Raw genomic sequence first — 11,796 nt, 5'->3', positions numbered from 1 at the left:
ACTTCAATGGTGTTCCTTTACAAACATTCGTTTAAATCAAACATACCTTCATGATAGGCCTCTAAGACTTCATGGCTAATGTTGTCTACCAATAATTTACCACCATGTGTTTGAAACCTGCCAGGGACATTGAATTCTTTCATGCATTAAACCAGCTGGCCATTGGAAAATTAATTCTACTTGTTAAAAATGCCGATTATTACCAAAAAAAACCTAAGTGAACAGTTCACTGTTCCTAGTTTATGTTATAATGATAACTCTGATAATCAGTGTTAACAATGCATTTGTTAAATGAAGTAAAAAAAATAAGTGTACATTAGCCTATGGATGATTAAAAAAACTAGAGAAGTGCTTTTCCCCAAAAGGATAGCATATAGCCAATGCCATGTCGATCCATTTGTCTGTCTGTCGAGGTAAACATCCACTGATTAATGAGCTTATTTACGTCCATAATCTTAGTTGGAAAAGTGGGGAAAGTACATAAAGTTTGGTCATTTTTGACTAGTTTATCTTCTAAAGTCATGGAGGGTATTTAATATGTGTAATATGATACCAATGATTACAAGTTCACTCGTACAAGACAGTGTGATCCACATGAACCAAGTCAAGGTCAAACTTGAAGGCTTCTTCGGAGCAAAACTTCTACATGTATAAAATGATTTTAATATTATTTGGCACAAATGTAAACCATTGTGAGGGCGAGTGTCACACACAAAAGTCTGGTCCCTGTGGCCGAGGTCAAAGTTCAGATGATTGTGTGGGTATGGACAATTTATTAGTCATGAACTGAGTGATTATATGATGGAAAATGCTCACAAGCAGGAGACTGTCTTAACCAGAAAGGTGCAAGTCAATATTTACAAGGTCATCAGAGACAATAAAATCCCAATCATATCTTCTTCATGTATGACTGGATTTAAGTATTACAAGATACAAATGTTTGTACATATTAAGTACATGTATATTAATACCTTTACTTAAAATCTGGCAAGCCGTGTTTGAATTTATTTAATTCTATTGTGCCATAGAAGAATTTGGTACATTTTGATAAATTTCAAGAGATGTAAGAGACAGCCACTAGATGAGAGTGCACCTCATTTATAACACGTCAATAATACATCAAGAAAATCATATAAAGATCAGGGAATATGGATTTGTCAGATTGATGCTCAATAACTAGTTCATGTACTTATATTGAGAATTTATTAAAATAGAAGGACATTTTTACCATTCTCTTGAAATAGAATCGATTTGAAAATTTAGTCAAGTTGAATGAAATCATACTATCTTTCTTTATGAAGCTAATTTACAAAGTACATGTATATACATTTTTATTCTAGATTGAAACAGCATATTTATAATCAATAAAATAATTTTTTGTTTAAAGATGGGTTAACTATTTACATTTATTTCCATTTTCTGAAAAGCCCCTAACCTATATATGAGGGAATATACTATTAAGAAACTGACAAGTTATTTTGAGCAGACGACACATGTAAGTTCCGCCTCTCTGTCGTAAGGCGGCACAGGTAACTGTCCATCTACCTCCATAAAGAAAAAGCGAGCCCCATTCGAGTCCACACTTTGACCGTGAAGAACTTCTGGCTTACTGTCAACACAAATAGCGTCGATGGACCTCTTGTCATCTTTATGGCTTGACATCAAATACCCGGAATACTCCAGGGTCCAGCCCTCGTAACAGTATTGACGTGCAGGAAAGACTATAGTGGTGCTACGTCCTGTACCCTCGCAGACGACACATGGTACGTCATTATTCTGAATACTGTCGCCGAATATTTTTTCTAGATCTGCGTTAGAAGCATCATATTCGGCACCTCTCAAGTAGCTGTTAGAGCGACCGGACCTGAACTGTCCATACTGAGGAATTTGGGGAAGGCAAAGAACGCTGGCTGTTCCACCAGTGTTGCTATGCGAACTTCCGGCTGTGTAACCTGCAAAAATGAACGATGACATATAATAGCCTAAACCCAGTTAACCTTTATTGTACATCTAAAATGACTTAGTTATAAAATTAAATCTCTGGCTTTATTTGTATAAATTAACTGTAGCAGTATGTCAATGATATTCCTGCGGACAGTTACCTATAACGTTTATTCTTGAATTCTATTTCAGCGATAATCTATATTTCCGCAATATCCCAATAAACAATTTTACAAAATATATCCTTTGAAACGATCGCGGAAGATGAAAGAATGTACAAAAAAAAAAATTTTTTTGACTTGAACATCCATTGATTTTTGCTTGCACACGAAAACCTTTCGCATGGGTTTACATATGATATCTAGAGAAGCCGGATAGACCAATGCTCGGTGCGATTACTAACTGAAAAAAATCACTTTCATTTCTGCATGGTCACGTCTAGTTATTCTGTGGTTTTTAGAGTTCGTTATCAGACCTAGCCAACTATGTACTACATTGTATAACAAAAACGGAGTTCCTCCAAATTTTATACCATACCTGAATATATCTTTGATGATGTGTTCGTGCACTCTGTTCTGCCCCATCTTGTGTATACCGTTGTACCAACTGAAATGGGGAAAATGCGAATGATAGTAGTTAACATACATGTATATGGTGCCGTTTTTTCTAGTAATTAAAAAGTCTGTGTTTAAAGTAGAAAATGCTCATATTTTACTTAGTAGAACAAAAATAATTAAAATTAAGGCTTTTTATATTAAAAAAATGTTTTCATATTTATAGAATCATTTAAATCGCTAAATGATCATTGCAGTTAAAGGCACTTACGCTTCACTATCTCCGGCTGTGTTGTTGTTCCTTCTGTTTGTTTAGAAGTTACAGTTGTCGTACTTGGTTCCAGGGACGATACGGTCTGTCCACTTTTCTCATGGTTTCCAGTTTGACCTTGAGCTAGATATCCATCAGGCATAGTGAAATGACACTCGCAGTTTTTATCTGTGGTTTCCTTAATAAACATCCCAACCCCCGCGCCGACTGCGCCTAACACAACTATCACAAGGAACACAGCTAAACAAGTCCTTGTATTAACGCTGTCATGGCAACAACTACAGCTGGAACTATTATTGTTTCTAGCTAAAACATGGTCGTTCCCACATCTACTTAGTTCCTCAAGTCTGTAAGTTTCGTAAGTATCTGCGCTCCTTTCTTTGATCGCAGTAATGTCTTGATATATATTGTCACCACCCATTGCCATGGTTACTTATGTAATATTGAACTCTATATTTCCATGTACAAATAACAGACAAGTTTTAAAACAAATACACAGCTTTGAAACTTTAATAATTAACTTTAAACAAATGCAGGTTGATGTATTCTCTTTATGATGGTCAAAATCTGAATAATGCCCGGAAGGTATTAGTCGCACAATAATATGACTTTCCTCTTCCTTATTTGTGTCTTCCTTGGCTTAAACTGAAAATACTGTTTCCTCGACAACCATTCTATAATGTCATACATTCAGAAGCGATCAATTCTTAAACTTGTGGAACGGTGAGTGCAACATGTCAACAATGAGAAAACATGGTAAACAGGACGCAAATTAATAACCGTCAACGCCTTATTTTGTTTATGTCGCTTAAGTGACTGTTTCCTATATCAGATATTTCCTTCTGATTACTAGGCAGTAACCAATCATTCAGTTCAAAATATTAAAAGGTGGCTCTTTACTTTAACGTAAATATTACGCGCGTCATAAAAATTATGTAACGCCAATGGAAACCAATTTTAGGAATAGATTTTCGATATCTAAAATAGCCAGAGTTAAGTAAGCCACAGCACCTGGAAATAAATATAATAAGCATAATGTTTCTGGCAACGTCCGTCATGGGATAGTATTTCCCATAGCTGAACATCATAAAGGTTATTGATAATACTGTTTTGTCTTTTTGTTTTGTGCCTGCATGGACATGTATTTTTCTTGCAATTTTCAACTTGGAAAACATCAATAACTATTTACAAATAACTGTCCCGCTTAAATAAAAACCCTTAAAAAAACTAAAAAAAAGTAAAAAAAAGTTTTTGAATAAAGCAAAATTTTTTTTTTTATTCAGGGACGTCATGTGAAAAAAAATGATGTTTTTGGTCGTTAAAAAGTTTAAAAATCATCATTTGTTACGGGTTTCCCTGACACGTTGTTGCGTTTTTGATTTTGACGCAAGAATGTCTTTAAGTGCGGGAGAAAATTAAATTTTTGGATTAATTTTGGCTGCATTAGGAAATCGGCGAAAGGAACATTTGCAATGTTTTCATAGGGTAAGGGGGAAAAAAAATGTTTGTCGTACGTTAGTGATTAGGTGGGAAAAAGTTTTTTGTGGGAAACCACATTTAATTTACGAACTAGGGCCGGTAGAAAAAAGTCCCTTTAAAAGGGCAACTTGGAAAATAATACTCTAAATGATAATTAACATTCCAGATAGATAGTAAATTTTATTTTCCTATGTTTTAGATAATTGTTTTTTAAAAGTTATTTTTATCAGTATCAAAAAGGGCAAAAAATATAATACTGGCCCCCTTTTCACGGCGGGCAAATTTGGGCTTTTTCAGGGTCCTATTGTGTGTTTTGGTGTCGTCCAGTCATTTGGGTCAACTCGGTTACTGTTTTTATTATTAAAAGTAATAAAAACTCATTCTTTAATATTAAAAAATTTGTAAGGCATCAAGGCAAATAGACGTATGGGAAAATATGTACACCGGGCCATTAAAAACATGTTTATAATTTCAAATAACCGATTCGTTATTATGGTATGTTGGTAAGTTTGCAATAGGACTTTAAAAAAGAAATATTTAACAATTTTTTGTTTATTTTTTTAAATTTGGGTTTTTTTGATTGCTAATTTTTCTATTCAAGTATAGCGGGATCGCGAGGATGAGGCCGCGGGTGGTGATGTAAAAATTGTTTTCCATCTATTTTACGGTAGCTTTTATTACAACACTAATTGGGTTTAAAAAAAAAGTTGGAAGTAAAAACTGAATATATTAGAAATACACTGTTTAGTCAACTACTGTGACCTTGATCTTTGACATATGTGCCTGAAGACCTGGGTCTTTCACGTACATTGTACATATTGACTTCTTATGGTGGCCATGTGAACCAATTTATTTTGAAATTATGCGGAAGAACTGGGAATGAAGTACATTTGTAAATAGTTTTTTCCGAACACAACACGCACACTGTTGATATGTATAAAACAGTTCAGAGAAGATTTTGTCTATCAAATTGAAACTTTTTTCTCTTTTTTGCATTCATTGTTATATAATCAGATACAACAGTCAATTCTTATTTACTGTTATAAAACACTTAGTTTGGCTATGATTGTAATCAAATACATGTAAAAAGTATTGAATTGTTTGAATTTATCAGTATCTAAATAAAAAACTAAATAGCATATGGTGAACAAATTAAAATACACATATTCAAAATCTTTGAATTATTTGAGTAAGGAGTATAAAAATCAGGCCAGTCTAACAGCTGGCTGTTAAATCCATTATTTTAGAATTTTCATACTAACATGAAACAACTTCAACTCTACAACAGCACAAGTTCAATATACATATTTTATTTATCAAGGTAATAAACATTGACAACATAAAGTTAGACATACACAATCATGTATACAACATTTAGTTTATCTAAACCTACCAGCAGGGTCTTTCTATCTAAACCCTGCTGGCAGTAAGTACATTGTATTAGGGCTTTTTCACAAGTTGAATAAGTGCCCCATCTCTTATATTTGTGGGGAAATAACAGTATGGTTGCAAAAAATGGAAGAAAAAAACTTGATGTAGGTTTTTCTCACAGGTTTGGGAAGCAACCTGCATAAAACTACAGGATTTTAAAGAGTTTTTCTTTGAGGAAGCCACACTGAAACAGCCCCTTCTATAGAAGGAAAAATAAAACCTGTGATGTAATTAAATTTTAGGGGAAAACTACAGGATTTTAAGGAAATTTCCTGATGGGAAGCAGCACTTTAAAAGCCTCTAATAAAGAAGAAAAAAGCCCTGTACTGCAAGACATACAAATTTCTGAGACATTTGAGTTTCATGTCAGGTTATTTTTTTATAAAAATAAATAAATGTATACTGATCAAACTATAGATTACATCCAAAATTTGCTAATATAAGAAATCAGTGACTAGATTCTATATAAAGTCTTTCATTAATCCTGAATTTTCTCTCTCAATCTCTATAAATAAGTACAAAATTCTTCATGTACATTTCAATTTTTTAAACATGTATACAGTATAATCTTACCATACTCATATATTTAAATATGTAAATATCAATGTCAACATACACTTTACCATGGTAACAATTAAAAAGAATATAAATTATATAAACCACAGTCAACCTAATCAGCATTCATCATGTCATGGTCTCTTGATGTTTAAAGTTCAGCTGTCAACATGTCCATTTTAAATTCATCAAAAATCCTTCACTGCTCAGCAGAATCGGAGGTCAGAATTTCCAAAGAAATATATCATAGTGTTAATAAGAGATCTCTACAGTTCAAATGAGTAATCTTCACTATGCCTAGGGAAGGGCTTCTTGTGTTTTTAGTCACACAAAGTTTTTTTATTCTCAATTCTGATGAATCAGGTCTTTCACATCACTCAGATTTCTAAAGTTTGACATAGTGTATAGTTTCCCCACAAACTAAGTCTATTTAAGATCATTTCTGAACAATGCTGAATCAGCTGTTTCACATCATTCTGTTTTATCGAGGTTATCTGGATTGGTGAATTTAGTTGTACACACATAGAATAAGACAGGGAAAAAGACAAGTAACAGTAGTGGAACATGAAAGTCTGGTTGCTTTAGTTCTGTAAGGGAGATAATTCCGTAACAATGCAGGATCCAGTGACCAATCATTATTGTAAGATTCCGCATGTTCTTGAAGTTTTCCTCCAGTAGATCTGTGAATCCCTGTAATATATAAATGTTATCTTTTTTGAATTTCAGCATACAAAATGACTTGCTTGTTAATATGTCATGGTGATATTTGCCTATATTGCAGGATTCTAAGCATATATATGTATATGTATGTTAAATATTACAAAATCTATTTTCAGCTTTTATGTAACACTAGATTCTTTCAAATATAGTTTACAAAAAGACTGAAACCATTATGTTAACCTTAAATAAAATAATAAGTGGTATTTTTAAGAACAGCCATGAATTATGACACTCTGTTATCTATTGATAACTAATAGAGCTATGGTGAAACTTCAACAGAAATACGCTACATCAAATTGTGAACTATAAAGCCAATCAACATGGCATGACAAAGGTTAAAGTTGTCATTACAGAGAGACCGATGAGACAGAAAACAATATCCCCCACCCTCCACCACTGGTCCATATATGATAGCATACTAACTGATGATTTGTGAAAAATTAGCAGTTTTCAAACTGATTCTTTTAGTTCTAAAAAAAGGGTTTACAAAGCAAGATAATTATACCTGTTGTATGCCTTGTGCCATGTGTATAGCACTGGTTACTAATGACGATATTATCATGATGTATGGATATGAATAATCTGAAACAAAATAAATATGTCACGTTATACTCATTGTTCATTTTACAGTTACACTAAAAGTTCTTTAAAAAAATTAATATCTAAACTAGATAGAATTTTTTTAATTTTAATATCTGACCTAGATAGAATGATTTTATTCATTAATGAATTTCTTGCTGTAATTTGTTTTAGGACAAGAATACAATCAAGGGAGCACATGGCTTGAAAACTGAAGGATATTAATTTATATCAAATGACAGCAAATATTCGTATTTTGCCGAACACTTCAGACTTGATAGCTTTGTGGGTTCAAACTCCTTCAGGGGAAATTCCTTGAGCAATAAACTTTACATTCATTGCTCAGTACTAGTTGGTTCCAGGTAAGGCTCCCATGGTTACACGTTTAAACGGATTCGTTTCGATTTTCATTCATAAACGTTTACGATATTGTTTACCGTTTAATCGAAATGACAATATTATCTTACAGATATCTTGATCATTGCCTGTAACCATGGATTTTATCAATTCTATTTGGTTTATTCCAAAGTCAAAAACAGAAAATGGGTGTTTACAACCTTCCACACAGCATTACTTTGCAATAAACGCTCGTGACATAATACATGTTTGATTTTTCTTTGATCTTTCAAAAGAGAGAAATGGGGATTCAATGCAGAAAATGTGTGCCGACACAAATGTGATGACCCTTGAACATTATTTATTTGTTTGTTTTGTACATGTGTTAAAAATAGAAAGTAAGTCATCATCTGGCGACTCAAATACATGATGTAGTATAGTACATAGAAGTACCGTTGTTTAAATGGTATCGTTTCGGTTCTTACCAATGGTGTAAATGTTTACAAAAAATTGTAAACATGGGAGCCTTAGTTCCAGGAACAGTTTTTGGGTTCTTCCTACAAAATCAAACTAAAATAAAATCTGTCATAACTAAATAATGTATTCAATACTTACAGAGAAGTCCCCCAAACACTGCCTGCAGTACTATTAAGATGGGTATAAAGTATAGGGCAGCATATATTGACTTTGTACCAAGACTTTCAACAAACTTGATGCTGATTAGTGGACGTAATGCCATCATGAACAGCAGGCATAGAGCATAATATACCATAACTATTGTATACCTGGAAAAACAATGCAGACAATATAAACAGCTTGACAAATGCTTTAAAATATGCTTCTTCAATACAATGTACTGCAGTGTTAATAACAAGACCTAACTTTAAAAATCATATATAAATGCAGTTATTATAAAAAAAATTACATGTACATGTTAAGACCATTTCTAAACACAAAAGGGCTGTTTAAATGTCAGATGTCTTTTATTTCTTGTACTACAGACTAAAAAAACCATTCCACAATAATCAACATGATAAAATGGCCATGCATGAACCATGTGGGACGAAAAGATAATAAAGCACTATCTTCAGTTGACTGTCCAACTTATATTACTGGTATGTCCCAGATATAAATCAAGAATATCACAAATATTAAGACACATCTTTTATGTCAAAATTCAGTTTAAAAAAATATCAATCATGCCAAAACCGATGAATCTGTATCAACAGCCATATAAAAAAGTTACTTAATATTCAAAGAAAGCACATTAATTCTAATAAAGATAACTTACAGAGGGTACACAATTTCCTGTGTACAGTGGAATGTTGTGGTGTAATTAGGAGATGGATTATACAGCATAGAGTACCAATCCTCCAACCGATCTACCGGACATGACCGGATCATAAGTGAACCAACTGGATCAGTCAGTAACACAGTGAGTAATGCTGCTATCACACTTTCAGCAAGGGCAGATAAATGTAACACCACAAGAGACCTAGTAATATAACAAGAATTACTGATTTCTCGTGAATAAATTCAATATACATTTCACCTATAACATTATTGTATGTAAATCAACTGAATACACCAACATAAACCTACTTAACACAATTAAATGCTGCGGAAAATACTGCAAAACAAGAAATCATACACAATTAAATGCTCATGAACATACTGCAAAACAAGAAATCATACACAATTAAATGCTCATGAACATACTGCAAAACAAGAAATCATAAAGCTTGTGAGATAATTTTTTCTATAAGTAAATCTGCTTACATTTGTATTTATTCATAACCAATTTTTTTAAGTACACGTAATTAACATTCATCTTTCTCTTTCTTGTATAGTCTCTATACAATGTATATACATTCTGCTTGCACTTTAATGAAAGAACTTAATGACAAAAATACAATCTACAGCTTACTTTTTGTTTTGGTTTGTGTAGTCAATGAAGAAGAAGTGCAGCAACAAAGACAAGAGTGCCATAAAACCCAAATACAGCCAGTCATACAAGGTTGGATTACTGGTACATTCACTGCATATAGAGTTGTATTCTGGCTGATAACCTCTTGGACAAGCCTGCAATCAAAATTATATACAATAACACCTATCTTTACAATAAATATAAGGTGTCTGAAGATATGTAAAGGCATTGAAAGCACTTAAAGAAATAAACATACAAAAATTTATGTAATTTATATTCTGAATTTCCTAAAACATATTTTTTTATAAATTGATATTATATTATATACATTGTATAATAAATATAACTTAATAAGATCTTATGTGATCATTAAATTTTGTTCTAAATTTTGTTGAATATACAGAAGAGGTAACAAGCAAACTTGTCAACCCCAGTAATTTAAAAATCTTACAAGGAAAAGGGGTTCTTTAAATAATTGTTTTTCCCCATTAAACAATATGCATACACAAACATTACATATAACTGACGTCACATATTACAATTTTAATGAACCATATAATTTGATGCATATATTGAATTAAAATGAAATAAAGTTTGATAAAAAACTGAATCGCTATTACAAGTACATGTACATGTATATCAGGGTTTTAATGAGAAATTTTAAGGTATCTAGCCAAACTTTTGGAGCCTAAATGTATTTTCTGATGGATTTGTAAACAGTTTAGTATATTCCATTGTCTTTCAAAATGAGCGTAGTGTGTTTTTGAAGAAGAGCATTAATATGAAAATACATGTACATGTATTTTCAATGAAAGCACTTCAAGCGGTGACAATATAAATTGAAATTATCATATAGCAGCAAGCTATTTAACCTTTATGAAAGATCACAAACCCTCTTTGAAGAAATTTATAGTCTAATTAATAATCTGAATAGAATGGCATAAAGAAATCATATAAATTAAACAAAACCTGAAATTGCAATTTGTCAAATATGTATGAAAATGTAAACATCTATTGTTTGTTTGGTTTTCTATGCTGATTTTAACACATGTTTTAGTGGTATCTCGACAGTCCATCCACCTAATCAACTTTTCTAGATAACTAACCAGAAATTACCAATTTCTCTGCATATGGCAATACCACATGTTTCCAAATTAGCAGGGAAACAAATGACCATTAGACTCAATGTCTGAGATCTATTGTCATTGAGAAATTTTGCCTCACTCCAGCCAAAGTCAAGATTCTTCTAACCAAATAAGAAAATATGGCAATATCAGTCAAGAAATAAAGCTGTATGAGGAAAAGTGTAAATATCTATTTTTATCACAAGTGACCTTTACCTCAGTAACTCCCCACAAAGATAAAGGATCACACAAGGTATATTCCTAGTTCCTACAAATGTAAAAAGGATTTCCTGGCTACCCAAAACTGTTTTCATGCTTAAGTGTGAACTTTATGAGAAAATGATTTAAAATGTGAAATTCAGTTTTAAAATACGTGCATATTATACATTGATACTGGGAAAAAAAAAATTTTTTCACAAAGAAAAAGTTTGATTTTAAAATTTTAGTAAGTGAGTTTATTAATAATTTTATAAAAATTATTAAATTAAACCCCCCAGCCCGATTTCCCAGGGGGCCCAAATTCCCTTTTTCCCCCAAAATAATAAGCCTGGACATTCAGTTGGTTGGTAAACTGGAAGAAATAAAATCATATATACTGTAGATATTCATTTTTTTACAAGATGAAAAAATATATTCTAAACTTAAACATTGACAAAGCACAATTTTTTAAAATATCTGTGGTTACTGTGTTACAGTGCATTTTTTTCTCACCTTTATTGGGAAAATGCCTAAAAAGCCTCTTTGTATTTGGGAAGAATTATCGCTAAAAATGGCTGTAACTCGGGCAAGTAAAGAAGCAGGTGTTTAAGCCGGAACCGGAGTTTTTGGGGCTTTTGGGAACACTGCATGACTTTTGCTAAAGAAAATTCCTAATATGGA

At 32.3% G+C, this 11,796-nt stretch overlaps 2 protein-coding genes across 2 annotated transcripts; both read right to left on the bottom strand.

Annotated features, from left to right (window-relative positions):
* Nucleotides 1-590: 590 nt before the first annotated feature.
* Nucleotides 591-3,725, bottom strand: LOC132716394 (uncharacterized). Its single transcript, XM_060699661.1, has 3 exons — nucleotides 2,767-3,725; nucleotides 2,479-2,547; nucleotides 591-1,952 (listed from the first exon to the last, which is right to left on the bottom strand). The coding sequence occupies exons 1-3, from the start codon at nucleotides 3,191-3,193 to the stop codon at nucleotides 1,474-1,476; spliced, it is 975 nt and encodes a 324-aa protein (XP_060555644.1). The 5' UTR covers nucleotides 3,194-3,725; the 3' UTR covers nucleotides 591-1,473.
* Nucleotides 3,726-5,665: 1,940 nt separating this feature from the next.
* Nucleotides 5,666-9,976, bottom strand: LOC132716386 (JNK1/MAPK8-associated membrane protein-like). The gene is made up of 5 exons (XM_060699649.1): nucleotides 9,794-9,976; nucleotides 9,158-9,361; nucleotides 8,482-8,651; nucleotides 7,457-7,533; nucleotides 5,666-6,921 (listed from the first exon to the last, which is right to left on the bottom strand). The coding sequence occupies exons 1-5, from the start codon at nucleotides 9,853-9,855 to the stop codon at nucleotides 6,703-6,705; spliced, it is 732 nt and encodes a 243-aa protein (XP_060555632.1). The 5' UTR covers nucleotides 9,856-9,976; the 3' UTR covers nucleotides 5,666-6,702.
* Nucleotides 9,977-11,796: the final 1,820 nt, after the last annotated feature.

Source organism: Ruditapes philippinarum, unplaced genomic scaffold, assembly GCF_026571515.1.
Source record: "Ruditapes philippinarum isolate M1 unplaced genomic scaffold, ASM2657151v2 ctg2895_1_1_1_1, whole genome shotgun sequence".
In the NCBI taxonomy this organism is placed as follows: domain Eukaryota; kingdom Metazoa; phylum Mollusca; class Bivalvia; order Venerida; family Veneridae; genus Ruditapes; species Ruditapes philippinarum.
This window is presented reverse-complemented; position numbering and strand designations above follow the sequence as displayed.

Coding starts and splice junctions, on each gene's coding strand:
- LOC132716394 (XM_060699661.1), bottom strand. CDS start 3,193: ATGGCAATGGGTGGTGACAATATATATCAAGACATTACTGCGATCAAA. Junction 2,548..2,766: donor ACAGCCGGAGATAGTGAAGC/GTAAGTGCCTTT, acceptor TCCCCATTTCAG/TTGGTACAACGGTATACACA. Junction 1,953..2,478: donor ATCATCAAAGATATATTCAG/GTATGGTATAAA, acceptor TCATTTTTGCAG/GTTACACAGCCGGAAGTTCG.
- LOC132716386 (XM_060699649.1), bottom strand. CDS start 9,855: ATGGCACTCTTGTCTTTGTTGCTGCACTTCTTCTTCATTGACTACACA. Junction 8,652..9,157: donor CAGGAAATTGTGTACCCTCT/GTAAGTTATCTT, acceptor TTGTTTTTCCAG/GTATACAATAGTTATGGTAT. Junction 6,922..7,456: donor TGGCACAAGGCATACAACAG/GTATAATTATCT, acceptor TATATATTACAG/GGATTCACAGATCTACTGGA.